The 14,375-nt window shown below is 51.0% G+C and overlaps 1 protein-coding gene across 20 annotated transcripts in view; it reads left to right on the plus strand.

The window, feature by feature from the left end:
• PLEKHA6 (pleckstrin homology domain containing A6) overlaps positions 1–8,942 on the plus strand; it is a 133,459-nt gene extending 124,517 nt beyond the window's left edge. For 19 of the 20 annotated variants that reach the window (XM_043485001.1, XM_043485008.1, XM_043485012.1 and 16 more), the window contains 3 exons: positions 146–291; positions 4,667–4,790; positions 5,418–8,942. In XM_043485001.1, the coding sequence (XP_043340936.1) occupies positions 146–291; positions 4,667–4,782 (262 nt within the window). In that variant the 3' untranslated portion in view covers positions 4,783–4,790; positions 5,418–8,942. The remainder of the gene's footprint in view (positions 1–145; positions 292–4,666; positions 4,791–5,417) is intronic. The other variant, XM_043484997.1, reaches the window with a different exon arrangement.
• The last annotated feature ends 5,433 nt before the right edge of the window (positions 8,943–14,375 follow it).

Below are 14,375 nucleotides of genomic sequence, written 5' to 3' on the forward strand. Positions count from 1 at the left end.
GCATTTTGCCAGGGTCCTACTCACCCCAGGGGACAGGCTTGGACACTCACAGGCCCCTGGACCCCCACCACCCTCAGCCCGCAGGTCCCCCAAGCCAGCTGGACCATCCTGCCCCCTCCATGTCTGTGTGTCTGTGCCTCTTCAGTATGCAGAACGTGGTGCCCGTCGGCGAGGGGGACTTTGTGGACGTGCCCCAGGACTCAGAGAGCCAGCTGCAGGAGCAGGAGAAGCGGATTGAAATCTCCTGTGCCCTGGCGACCGAGGCCTCCCGCAGAGGCCGCATGCTGTCTGGTGAGAGGGGCTGGGCCTCACTCTGCCAGGGAGACCGGCTGCCCAGGAGTAGGGGAGGCAGTGTGGCAGGGGCGAGCGTAGAGCAGGGTGGTGTTCCTTGAGGCCAGGATGAGCACTTAATGAGCACCAGGGACTGTGCTAGGCTCCCGGGGTGCGAAGGGACCAGAGTCGCTGACATCTGGGAGCTCGGAGTCATGATGACCCGCCTGACTGCTGGTTGGAGGAATGGCCAGAGGCCGTGTGGGGAACGCAGGGAGCTGCGCAGGTCCAGGAAAGGCCCAGAGGAGGGGTGATGACTGAGCTTGATGGGGAGATATGCAAGGGTGTGCCAGTGGCGGAGTGAGGGCCAGTGTTCCAGGGCATTGTCCGGCTTCCCCTTCGTGCTGCAGGCAAATAGCAGGAATGAAAAGGGGCGATGGTACCAGTAGCCAGTACAGTCACCACCTTGGCTGTTGACCCAAACCCACTTTCTTGCTAAGAAAAGGTGCGTGTAAGGAGCTGACTTCACACTGATACAAAGGCTAGTGGGTCTTAGTGGACACTATGGGGTTGTAGTCAGTAGAATTAACTTCTCTTCAGCCAGAAGGGAAGCACCTGGAAAAGAGGAGAATGTAATTGGGAAGAATGGAAAAGACTCTGTGAATGGGAGGCTTTGTGATGGAGGAAGTGGTCAAGTCACGAAGCCTCGGAGACAGAATATTCCCTCTTCCTCAGCACGAAAGCTGCTTCGGATGGAGAGTGGGAAGGCTCCAAAGGCCAGTCAAGATGAATGCCCTAGAGAGATGCCAGGCTTGTGATGACTTTAGCTGTGCTGGCCACAGTTCTAATGCCCTGGGTGAGTGTCAGATTAGGATCGTGGCTAGACGCACAGAGGAAGGAAAGGCTTTTCATGTCAGTGACACAGGAGGGTTTCAGTTCTGGCTCTTTTCTGCATCTGTAAAGTTTAAATCAAGATACCTGCCTAGGGCTGCGAGGGTGGAAGCAGGGTGTGCTCGGCACCTGGCACCGTGCCCGGCACTCAGTAACTGCTCAGTAAAGGCTCCCCTGTAGGAGCAGTGGTCCCAGCACTGGTGGTCGTATTAGTTGAAATAGCAGCAGCTAAAGTAGAAACAGGAGCCGTTTGTGGTTTTTCTAGCTATTTTAAATGTGGATATTTTCAGAAACCAAAGGGTTTCAAGATACAGCAAAAGGGATCTAAGTAAGCTTTAAGGAAGAACCCACTAGCAGTGGGGGTGTAAGTGGACTTTAGAATGGGTGGCCGGGAAAGTCCTTGGAGATCTTTCAGAAACAAGCTTTCAGTTGGCAGGAGTGGAGAGCAAGAGAAGTGATAGGCTTCAGAGAGCCCCATCCTGCAGCCAAAAGGCAGCAGAACCAGTTTGGCTACAAGGAAGCTTCTGTCAGCCGCCCTGTAGTTTAGCTACAAAATAAACCCAGACCTTCCAAAGATCAAATTCCGCGTGCTCTGGGCAAAAGGCAACTTCCTGTTTCAGGAGTTAGAACATACGGTGCTATTCAAACTTCCCTCTGCCCCTCCCCAGCCCTGGCTCTCCCTGCTGCAGCTCCCCTGCTGAAGGCGTCGTGAAAACAAAGCTCACCCTGGCTTTTCAGATTCTCCCTTGATACACACGGGCTTACATTCCAGAGTCTGTGTGCGGAAAGCCAGTGGTCACCCTGCTTTTGCCAAAACCCCAACTATTTAAAACATGGCCGCGGCCCGGCCAGACCTCAGACTTACCCTGTCCCCACTGCCCCGGCCTGTGGCTCACGTTCCCAGAGCCCGGCTCTGCCAGGCACGGCAGACGCTGTGTGGGGAGGGTGCCCGTGGGCTGGTGCAGCGGGCAGGGGGTGCAGTTAGGGCCTGGGTGCAGCGTGTGGCGTGGGTGCTGAGGTGGGCGGCGAGCTTGTAGCCACTGTCTGTGTGCCGTACACGGAAGATGTGGCGATCTTAAGTTTGTCCATGTGGCATGATGCCATCACAGTGTCTGAACTGGGTAATGGTTGTAGGCGCATATGTATGTGTGTGTATTCACGTATGTGATGTATGGGTGGAGGGAATGTTGGCAAATACAGGAGTGTGTCTGTGTGTGTAAAATTTCTGTGGGTGTTGTGCAGAGACAGCAGTACAGGTGGTGTTTGGGAAACTGTTGCTGTGAGTGTACAGTATATAGGTAGTGCTTAAAAATGCACACGTTTACATGTGATGGGCTTCTTTGCAGTGTGATGGGCGATCAGGGCTGTTTGTGTGTATGTTGTGCACAGTGAGTGTAAGAACTTTGTGAAGGCACGCCGAGGTGTGCAGGATGGAGAGAGCACAGCCTCATGGATGGAATGCGTGTGACTGATTACTTACATGTGCAGGTGTGGTAGTACTTGTGAACACACAACTGGAGGCGCACATTGTTCAAGGCCTTGCACATAGGCCTTGTAAGGCCTATCCGCTACGTACGTGAGCTTATTTTGACAGACATATTCATAATCTGTGTTTAGTATTTTTCTGATTTCTTAAAGCGGTTATATTTAACATAATTAATCTTTCTTGTTCTAGCTCATTTAGTATCATTATGCATGTACGTGTGCTAAATCACTTCAGTTGTGTCCAACCCTTTGCGCCCCCACGGACTGCAGCCCACCAGGCTCCTCTGTCCATGGGGATTCCCCAGGCAAGAATACTGGAGTGGGTTGCCATGCCCTCCTCCAGAGGATGTTCCTGACCTGGGATTGAACCAACATCTCCTGTATTGGCAGGCGGGTTCTTTACCACCAGAGTATCATAAATGTCCCTATTTTGCTGACCTCTGTGGAAGAGATGCCCTTGGGGTCTCTAATCCGTACAGATCTGTTTATGGCCCTGCTGAATGCTCCCAGACTGTGACGGTTTTAAAGTTAATATGTCTACTTTTCACAGATTTTCTCTCTTTCAGTTGTGCCTCAGTGGGCCTCTCAATTCCTCTTTCTCTCTCCCTCTCCTAATTTTCCTGTTTCTAATCTCTCATGGGCTAGAAACCCAGCAAGTCAACACCTACCATAATTGTGTTTAAATAAGAGTATCTGGGCTCCAAGGAGCTCTTCAATGAATAAATTGTAAGAGCTTTATTGCATGTACATTGTAACATCTATTTGGCTTCCTTGAGCCCTTCCTTGCTTAGGTTTTGGTTTCTTGACCCTTAGGAATTGAAGTTACCACACAACTAACTGTCGGATGTGTGATACGGGTGTGCACATGAATGTGTGTTTCAAAGGTGTTTGTGGATGTATGTGTATGAAAAGTGACAACCGTGTTGGGTTGTGTACAGGCGCAGGTTCAGTCGTGCCCACACACACATGAGCTGTGTGCGCTGAGTAGAAGGGTGTGGGGATGCTGGACCTGTGCAGACTGGGTCACTTCCTGTCAGGGAGGGCGCTGTGTCTTCTGTATCTGTGTGGCGTGTACAGATGTGCCGCGGGGCTGCGTGGGCCTTCTCCTGTGCAGAGGCCAGGGAAGGTGATGAGGGCCCAGGTAGGGCGGGAGCAAGGGTCTGGGAAGTCCGGTGCCAGGGTCCCTCTCCTGGGGGAACAGTGTGACCCTGGCCCAGGTCTGGTTCTTCTCTGAGCCTGAGTGAGGCCGTTCTCCCACAGCCGCACCAGGGTCTAGAGACTTGCAGAACTTGTTCCTAACACTACGACTCCTCCTTCCTTGTCCTTCACTTTGCTGTTCTCAGCATGGAAGAGAATGATAATAGAGTAAAATCTCATTAATTCAAATGTCACCACTTTGGGGCTTAAATGATCTGTTTAGAGGTGGATTGAAGTTGGCCTTTCCTGGATGGATGAAAAGAGATCTCAAGTGACAGTGGGGAATCGCTTTTGAACCCAGTCGAAGTTAACAGGCTGGTTTGAAGCCCATCAGGAGCCTCCATCCTTATGGAACTGATAAACACTGGGATCACTTTGAGTCATTGAATGAGGGCCTGGTGATTTGGATTAGTGTGATTTTACTGCACTATTAATCATGGTCATCAGTGATATCACTGCCTCTGAGGTGCCACCCCTCACCCTCTCCACAGTCGTGGGGAGGTGTGAGCGTCTCCCCGCTACACAGATGGAAGGGGAGCCTTAGGCTCAGAGGGGCCGGCCTCACCCCCAGTCACCCTGGTTCTCAGCAGAGCTTGGATTGGGCCAGGTCTCCTCTGGGGCCCCATGCTCTCCTTCATGGCGACCCTGGAACCAGCTCTGCTCAGCTTGAACAGATGCCCAAGCTCAGCGCTCCTCTCTGCTTGCCTCCTGCCTTGCTCCCTGCGTGGAGGAGGGCCTCGCTTGCTCTGGGCACCCGGCCTCCCGCCTCTGCCTTCCTCCCCCCGCAGCCCCTATTCACTGCCCTGTTCATTTCTGTTTCCAGTGCAATGTGCCACCCCAAGCCCTCCCACCTCCCCTGCCTCCCCGGCTCCACCAGCCAACCCCCTACCGTCTGAACCCCCGCGGGGCACCGACAGCAGCCATGTCATGCGGGTCTGAGCTCTGACGTAAGCACCTTTCTACCGTATTTCATCCAGCCCCGGGAGCGGGACCCCTGCCCTCCCCCGCGAGCCGCCTGCACCCTCCATCCCGCCCGCCATCGCTTCTCCCCGCGCCGCGCGCCTCGCCGCTCTTCCCCTCCGCCCGTCCCGCGCGGTGCTGGGCTGGAGCCGGCTGGCAGGGCTGCTCCTGGGAAGCTGCAGTGCCAGTGGCTTTGCATCTCCAGGAGCAGAGGGGACAGAGGCCGCTCCTGTCCGCCGTCAGAGGGCCGCCCCAGCTGCCCACCCCTGCACCTCCTGTCAGCCCGCGAGCCTGCCACCTGCTGAGATTCACAGCCTCCCTGCCTCAGAAGCCTCTAGAAGCTGCTTCTCCCAGATCTTATCTCTCCCAGATCGGGCCCAGGTCTTCTGTAAATTTAAAGTGGCCCCAGACAGCTCTAGGCAAAGGCTGTGTCCCTTCCCCCTAGCACATAGCCCCTCAGTATCAGGCAGCTGAACAAGAACTGACTTCTGTTCCTCTGTCCCCCTCTCTCAGGGTTGAGGGGTGGTTTTTGCAGGAGAGACTTCTTTCTGGGCGGCTGGGCTGGAGAGTCCGCCCCCGTGCAGCGCCTTCTCACCCGTGTCTCTCTCCTCCAGTGCAAGCCCTGGCCGAAGCCAACGCCGTGAAGCTCCAGAGAGCCACGTTCTGAAGCCCGCCTCTGCCCAGCTGCCCACCCTGGCCCCCCGCCCCTGCGTTCCCGCAGGAATGCTGCAGGGAGCCAGGTCAGGGGCTGGGGTCGCCGCCGACAGCAGCACGGACACAGCGGTGTCCACATCCCTGGGACTCCGGCCCCGAGATCCTCGCTACTCAGACAGTCACCCTAGGCCGGGGTGTCAGGCGGCGGGGTGAGGAGCGCCATCCTGTCTGCCGCCCTCGGCACAGGGAGCCTCGCTTTGGCCCTGGCTGGGGTTGTGACAGCCCTACTGGAACATCCCTTGGTGGAGAAGATGCCCTGGTGGGGAACGCACCCTGGGCCCTCTTAGGTTAGCACTCGTCTCTCGATGCCAAGAGCAAGACCTGCCATCATCCCCTTCCATCAGCCCCGCCCTGCTGTCCAGCGGTGCCCAGGGTCTTGGCACATCCCTGTTTGTTGGGTGCTCCTTTGGGGTCCAGTGGAGTCTGACCACCCTGCCTGAGCCAAAGACAAGCTGACGAGAGATGGGAGAGGCTCCTCGGCTCCCAGAGGGAAGCGCTGGCCGTGGGTGGGAAGCGGCAGGTGTGTGCAGCGTCTGAGGGCAGGTTGCGAAGGGGTAGCGGAGAGAGGGGGAGAGGTCTCGGGAGGGCAGGAGGAAAGGGAACGGCAGGGCTCATGCGCGAGGAGGAGGGGGAGGACAGAGATGAGAAGGGAATGGGGTCGGTTTCCCCGGGGTGGAGCCTTAGGTTAGTGCCAGGCACAGCACCAGGTGTCAGCTCCGCTCTCCCCGCCTTGTGCCGGGGTCAGGGGCTGCCAGCTCAAGGACCCGCCATGGAGCACGCTGCTGCGGGGCGGAGGTGTGAGCTGAGGGCCCGGGGAGCACTAGTCTGGGTCTGGGCCTGATGTCAGCCTCCACGTCCTGGGGTCAGGAGCAGAGACGAGGACCTGTCTTGGTCCTTCTGGAAGACCAGAAGATGTGGGGTGGTCAGAGTGTGGAGCGTGTGGTCAGCCAGGGGGCCATCCCTAAACATTTCTGTGACACCATCTTATCTCCTTCCCCCTGGAATGTGCTGTGGGCCAGCTGAGTGTGTGCCCCAGGAGAGCAGATATGGCCTGAACCTGGTAGGCCAGATTCTGGAGCCCTACTCTGAATCCCAGGTGTCCCACAGTGGGACAGGTTGAAGCTGTTGGAGGGTCTCCCTTCTCGCGTGGCTCATTCACACCCTACCTTGCCAGGGGGCCAGTGGTGGAGAGACAGGAGCAAAGCCTGTTGTCCCTCTGCTCCACCACCTTCAGATGAATGTAGCCAGAGAGGAGGGAGGAGACAGAGGGAAAACTCTTGGCCCCTAGACCTTCTCTTTGCCAGGGTTGCTTCCCTGAGACTTCAACCTGACCTCCAGCAACCCTGAGAACGATTACTTCATCTTCTAGCAATTCCTCTCCACTCCTTCATGGCTGGGACAGTTATGGTTCATATGCAAGTAAAGCTGACAATTCATTCAACAAATATTTATTGAGCACCTTTTATGTACCAGGCACTGTTCTAGGTGCTTAGGATATTCTTGTGTATCTGAGGGTTTACAGACAGGAGGCTTCCACTTACCCTCACGTCTAGCAGGTTTTTGTAAACGTGACCCTTGGCTGCATCTCCCTTCTTCAGCAAAGCTCAAGCACCCCAAACTTGTCCTTTCTGCCCCATAGACTGACAGGTGGGATCAGCTCCCAGGTAACCCTCCTCCCCTTCTCCATCTTCTCCCACACCTTGTCCATCCATAAAAAGCAGATTACTGGGGTCCTTCCATGCCTTGCCCTTTCTTTGGTCTCTTTTTTTTAAGTGAAATTTTTAGAAATACATGTGAAATACCAAGGATTAATGTCTGCCCCTCTGCGACCTCTCTTTCACCTCTTTTTCATAAAGCTGGCTCTTTATGTTGCTTTACATGCCTTAATATATGTTTTGTGAGGATTATCATATTATAGATGTATATGTAATATATATATATATATATATATACATATATATTTGTTTGGACATCTGATCCTTTCCTGGAACTCCTGCCCAGGCCCGTTTTCCTTCCTTTCCTTTCCACATCATTCCAAGCATACTGCGGCCATACCCCATGCCTTTTGATCCAAAGAAGGGGAGAGGAGTTATTTTAAGACAGATCTATTTTACTTTTTTGTTATAAAAGCAAATCTATTTTCAAAATGTGCAATGTCTGAATGGAATTGGCAGACGATGTGAGGGACCGGGGGGCTGCCTGTAGGTCCAGCCCTTCACCCTTCCCTCCTCCTCAGCAGCTTCCTTCCCATTCCCAGTCTGCCAAGGGCTGGTCTCCAGGACTCAGTCGGAGAGGATCTTTCCAGGGTGGGACATTCTCTTGCAGTCCTGGTCTAAGGATTTGATTACACTGTCAACTTTTGATGACTCTCTAGGGTTATTGAATGTGAACCTTTTTGAGGAAATGTTTACAGTTGTGTGCACAAAAGCAGACCCTTGCAGGCATACACACCCCAGATGTGCTCCTGGACCACCACCTTTATCACCCTGCTGGAATATGCCAAACAGCGCTGAGAATGTCGGTCTGTTGTTTGATGGACCCAGGACACGGTGCAATGGCCAGTGGAAGCAGTTTGACATCTCTGGTCCTTCGGGGCAGACACATTCAAGTTCCTTGGACTTCTCACATTCCTCTTCACTTGGTCCCTCTCTGGTCTGGGTGACACCTACGGCACCTGCCTCCCTCTGTGACCCTTCTTCTGGGGCCCGTTGTTAAGGGGATGGTACCCCAGTCTGGCATCCAGACTGTGAAGTCAGCCCTGAGGGTCCGAAGGACAAGATGCATCTCAGCCTTGCCCAGGACTTTCCTGCTGCTGGGGCCCTGAACTAAGCCAGCTCAGCCTTCCAAACTGCTTATTGACTACTGAAGTGGGCAAGGGGCTCTTGCTTTGCAAGGATTTGGGCAGAATGGAAGTCTTTTGTCCAGATCTGGAATCAAAGGTTTTGGAACCTAGCACAGAGCTCCTGGCCAGCATCTGAAGCCTGGCCTGCCACTTTGACCTTTGCTGGCACCCTATTCCCAGCCTAAAGCATCTTGCTAGGAATGAAGGGGGCCTGGGTGGGGGCCCAGAGCTAAGTTACCCACCTGGGGAAAGTCCTGGTTACTAATCTAGGGCCTTCCCAATTAACACATTACCTCCCTCAACAATAACCAGGAGGCTGTAATCAAGTACTAATGTTGTCACTTTAGAGATTTTCTGAGGTTGAAGGCTGTGCGTGCTTGCTCACCTGCATTGGTGAGAGGGATGCTCTTGGAGCAGGGCTGACTATAGCAAGACAGAAGTAATTCCCTTCCCTTTAGGCAGCCCCTCACCTGGCAGCTCTTAAAACTAAGGAAAATATGAAATATATATACATATATCTATTTATGCACATATTGGGGCCAATTTGATTTGCTAGTATTAGACAATAAACTATACAAGGAAATTTATGATCTTGGTGTCTTTATTTAGTATAAAAGTGGCCTTAGGAGAAGAGTTAAGGTTAGATAAACAGTGAGTACCTGCCAGGGCTCTGTAGCAGCCCCTTAGCATCTTTCTAGCCAACAAGGCCCTCCCCACGGAGGGGCCATCGCGATGACAGGTGAGAGCTTGCATCCTTCTCAGCAGCATTCTTTCTGTAGATACAGGTACTGAAGCACTCAGTGAACCCTGCATTTGTATCTTGCAAGTTTGTATAAACCCAACACGGGAAATAAATGGTTCGTACAAGTGGCGTGTCTCTGGCACTCTGTGTCCATGTCTGCCCGTGCCTGGCTTTGGGGTCCATGGCAGTTTACGCGATTGGCAGAAAAAGGGGGAGGAGGCCTGGGGCCAGGCCTTCCCTAAGCAACCTGGGAAGCACATACCACCCGCTCCCCCTAAGCTGTGGGCTGCCCACCTTGGCCTCCCTCCCAGGCAGGAATCCCAGAATTCTCGGAAGCATGGGACCTCCCCACAAACTGGGGATGATGGTTTGTTGTCAACACCACTGTCATCTTTTTGATCCACGTGATCCCAGATCAAGACTAGTCCCAAGAACCTGAACAATGGAAGTATCAGATGCTTTAGGCCCTGGAACCTTCCGCTGACGTCAGGGTTGGGGGTGGTATCAGAAAGGCTGCCTGAATTCTTTTCATCTAGCTTCAGAGATTTGGGGCCACATGTCTTGGCAGGTACTCAGTGGTTATCCTTTATTGACACTCAGTGTGAAGGACTTCAGCAGAGCTGCTCAATTTGAAATCTGTTTGTGAGGAGTGAGAATTAAGAGTAAGAATTCTATAGGGAAGCGGCTGGAGAGTGAACATGAACCCAGGACAGCAGCAGACTTTGCTGGGCTTCTGCAGGGGGTCTGGGGAGAGAAGGCGGCATTCATGTTTCAAGAAAGGATACAGGAAGGCAAGCCTGATTAGCTTGGTTCTAATGGCTGGTTTTGAATTCTGGACACCTCTTCTCATCCCTAAAGGGCTAGTAGCATGTGTATTATATATATATAATATTATTTTACACTTTGTAAAATAAGTGAAATGACTGGATTTTGGCTTTTGTAACATCCAAGAGAGTTATAAACCTTGATGTCCTTTGTGAATCAAGGAGAACTGGGACCAGATACAGGCTCACGCAGAAGCCTGTAGAGCTGGAGGAGGTATACTGGAGAAATTGTCCACTTGCCGGAACTACTCCTCTGTCCGCAGCTCCCCATCCAGGCCAGAGCCAGAGGCAAGGAGAGGAGGTGGGATGTGATGGCCCGGCTTCCCTCTAGGCGGGATGCTCACAGGCCCTGACTGCTCCACCCTCTGGCCCAGATCAGTCCTTCCATCAAGCCAGGCTGGGGGTGCAAAAGGGGTCGGCAGTCAGGAACCACACATTGAAAAGCAGCTCAGAGAAGGCCCTTTAAGGAGCAGACTGTCACTGCATGGCTCTGTCTTCACTCTTGATGCGAGACTTGCTGGGGGCCGGCAAGCAGCCAGACTTCAGACCCTGCTGCTGCAGGGAACGGGGGCCGTGCCACGTGCCCCCTCACCCGAAAGCCTCCATTGCAGAACTGGTTCACCCCACTGAGAGCCTGGTGCAGGAAAGGAGACATTGTGCTCAATTCCTGGCCCCGCGCCTTGCTAGCTGCATAAAGATTTGGACAAGTCACTAAAATTCTTGAGTCTCAATTTCCTTATCTGTGAAATGGGGATATTGACTACCATCCACAAGGAGCTCTCGAGAAAATAAAATGAAAAAAAAAAAGGATAGAAAACACTTTGAAAATGCAAATTCATTCACAAATGTGAGGGGCCGGGAGTGACCCTATGTTGGCCCTTTGAGTGTTTTTAGGGTCAGGATGAAGGGCACAGGAGACTGTTTCCTCAGAGATCCTTGGCTGACCCCACGGTCTTCGCTGGAGGACTTCGGAAGGACCCCTGCCCTTCAGCCATTGGGGGTCCTCCCCCTGCCCGCTTCCATCCCTGCAGCCCTGGGGAGCACTCTCCCAGCCCTTCCCCACAGGACCAGAACAGGCGTCCCAGGGCCTGCGTCCTCCTCTCTGGGGTTGCCCCTATGAAGGGGCCCCTCTTCAGGATGGTGGGCTGTAGACAAACCCCTCGGGCCCAACTCTGGTACCCAGTGCTGTCATCGAGGATCAGCTGAAGATGGTCCAGTTTCAGGAGAGTTCAGTTCCTAGCTTACAGGTGGGCTCCATGGCTGAGAGATAATGTATTCCTAGCTGCTACTCCTAGTGGCTCAGACGGTAAAGAATCTGCCTGCAATAAGGGAGACCTGGGTTCAATCCCTTGGTTAGGAAGATCCCCTGGAGAAGGAATGGCTACCTACTCCAGTATTCTGGCCTAGAGAATTCCATGGACTGTATAGTCCATGGGTCGCAAAGATTCAGACACAACTGAGCAACTTTCACTTTGACTCCTGTGGGAGCAGTTTGAAACCACAACTGAAATCCGAGTCTTTCATATAGCAGCACTAGACAGTAGACTAATAATAGTAATATTAATAGCAGTGTAATTATTATAACTATATGAGAATAGTAATAACAGTGGCTCGTTAAGTATTTACTATGAGCCAGGTACCCAGTTCTATGCACTTCACATGCATTTACTCACTAATTCTTATCTTTATGTGATTATTATCCAAGAAACTGAGGCACAGAAAGAGTGAATAGAATATCTAAAGGTCTTATGAAGCTAGAGTGAAGCCCAGGGCACTCTGATTTCATAGCCTGAGCTCTTTACCTACCAGTTTCAATGGGAATTATATGGCCCCCTAAGGGTGATTTTGAAAATTTTCAGGAGGTCTTAAGTTGTCTCAGTGTTAAGGAGGCAAAACTCTTACTGGAGTTTAGTGGCTCCAATGCACAGGAGAGTTTTCCAAAATAATTAATTGCCTTCTGCCCTGTATAACTTTAAAATGTACAAATAGACTAAATCCACTACCAGTGTAAGTCAGTCATATTACAATTCATAATAGTTCTAAAAAGTTTTTGTATGCTTCTAATTTTTAAAAAAAATTAGTTTTCTGAATAACTCAGTAAGTTAAGAGATGCTTATTATGGAGAAGACACTTAAATGGAAAAAAGACATTGTCTCAGAATTACTGAATAATCTACTCCAATCATTGTCTACACAACGGATTCTAACACTGCAACTACTGTATATTTGGTTCAAATGCAGTAGTCTTACTGAAAAAGCAAAGAGGCTGATTGCAAACAGCTAACAGAGATGCTCGGAGAGAACCAAATATCATTAAAGCAAAGATTCTTGAGATGCAAGGTCTCCTTGGATCTCCTTAATACCTGTTTTTAGAAATTATTTCATATTACAGTATTGCCTCCTTCATATTTTTACATTTTTACAGCCCAGAGATGAACATCTATGTTGTAACAATTGCACATGGAAATGTTTGGGGGAATTGCCTGCTGTTTTTCTCAGGGTGCACATTCAATTCTGTTAAACAACTTGTATCACCACTTCTCTTTCCAATCCATCCTATATTGCCCATTGGAAATATATGATCTCCAAGGCCTCTTAAGATCCCCCAGACTGAAGTTTGCCTGAACACACGATGGTGTTTCAAAACACAGATCTGTGGGGACTTCCCTGGTGGTCCAGTGGTTACGGCTTCACCTTCCAGTGCAAGGGGTGTGAGTTTAATCCCTGGTCGGGAGCTGAGATCCCACATGCCCTGTACCCAAAATGCCAAAAAATATTTTAAAAAAAGAAGAAGAAGAAGAAGCATATTGTAACAAATTCAATAAAGACTAAAAATAGTCCACATCAAAAAAAAGTCTTAGAAAAAGAAAAGTAAAACACAGATCTATGTGTCTGTGACATGTTTCCACTACCCCATCCCATATGGTAACACAGGGAGCTATTTTTAACAGCACACATCAAATCCAGTTTTTGGTTTGTGGTTTGGGGGGGGTTTTGACTGCACAGTGTGGCTTGCGGGATTTCAGTTGCCTGACCAGGGAACATGGGCCACAGCAGTGAAAGAGCCAAATCCTAACCACCAGACCTCCAGGGAACTCCCTCAGACTCAGCCTGTTTGCTCTCACATTGTATTTCCTCATTTTCTCACTGTGTCATCTTTAACTCGCTTTGCTATGTTATCTCTACTTCGATGAAGGTTATTTCCCTCTTTTAAAAAAAAAAAAATACATATATATATATATATATTATATATATATATATATATATATATATGCAAAGACCTCTAGTCTGTTTTTACCTACCTAACAGTTTTTATTCTGGTGTTCACTCCGTAATGGTCTTTGATTTTTTTGTATAGAGAGAGGGCTTGTTTGGTTTTTTTGGAAGTGTGGCCCAAGTCTTCTATTTCTCTTAAATTCAAACTTATTACAATTAGGTGCAAGCAATCTGCCTACATTATGCCTTCTTTAAGTCTTGTCTAACACTTATATACTGAGATATTGTGTCCTATCATAATATTTTCTTCTTTATTATAATTACCTTTGAGGTGTTTAAATGATGGCTGTAGACTGGTCATGTCATCTATGAAACTGCACTGCAGGATAGCGGGGACGTTGCAAAGGGGATGCTGACTCTAATGGAATTGAGAACCACTGCTCTCCAACGAGAGAGAGGAGGGTAGGAGCCAGCCAGCTTCTCCTTTTCCGGGCCCACAGAGGGAGGAGGGATGCAGCCACGTGTACAAAGCAGGTGGGTGGGCTAGAACCAAGCGTCCTGACTCGTCCAGTCCTACCCCAAGCCTGGATTCGTGTTTCCACAGCTCAGCCTCACAGTCCAGAGCTGGACAACGCGGGGGGGAACGGGGGCAAAGCTGTGTGTCTAACGCCCTTGGGACATTTCTGCCCTAGAGTCAACTGAATCTGGTGCTCTCCTAGACGGTCAGCAGCAGGCCTCAGTAAGTTGCTTGTTGCCGCCTAGCGTCTAGCATGGGTACCAGCACAAAGCGATCACACTGCTTCCAAGATGAATCTATTAATGTTGTTCAGTCTCTTAGTCGTGTCCAACTCTTGGCAACCCCATGGGCTGCAGCATGCCAGGCTTCCGTGTCCTTCACTATTTCCTGGAGTCTGCTCAAACTCATGTCCATCGAGTCAGTGATGCCATCCAACCATCTCATCCTGTCCATGAGGTTCTCAAGGCAAGGATGCTGAAATGGTTTGCCATTCCCTTCTCCCGTGGACCACATTTTGTCAGAACTCTCCACCATGACCCGTCTGTCTTGGGTGGCCCTACAGGGCATGGCTCATAGTTTCATTGAGTTAGGTGAGGCTGTGATCCATATGATCAATTTGGTTAGTTTCCTGTGATTGTGGTTTTCATTCTGTCTGCTCTCTGATGGATGAGGATAAGAGGCTTGTGGACCCTTCCTGATGGGAGGGACTGGCTGTGGG

This window comes from Cervus canadensis, chromosome 13, assembly GCF_019320065.1.
Source record: "Cervus canadensis isolate Bull #8, Minnesota chromosome 13, ASM1932006v1, whole genome shotgun sequence".
In the NCBI taxonomy this organism is placed as follows: Eukaryota; Metazoa; Chordata; class Mammalia; order Artiodactyla; family Cervidae; genus Cervus; species Cervus canadensis.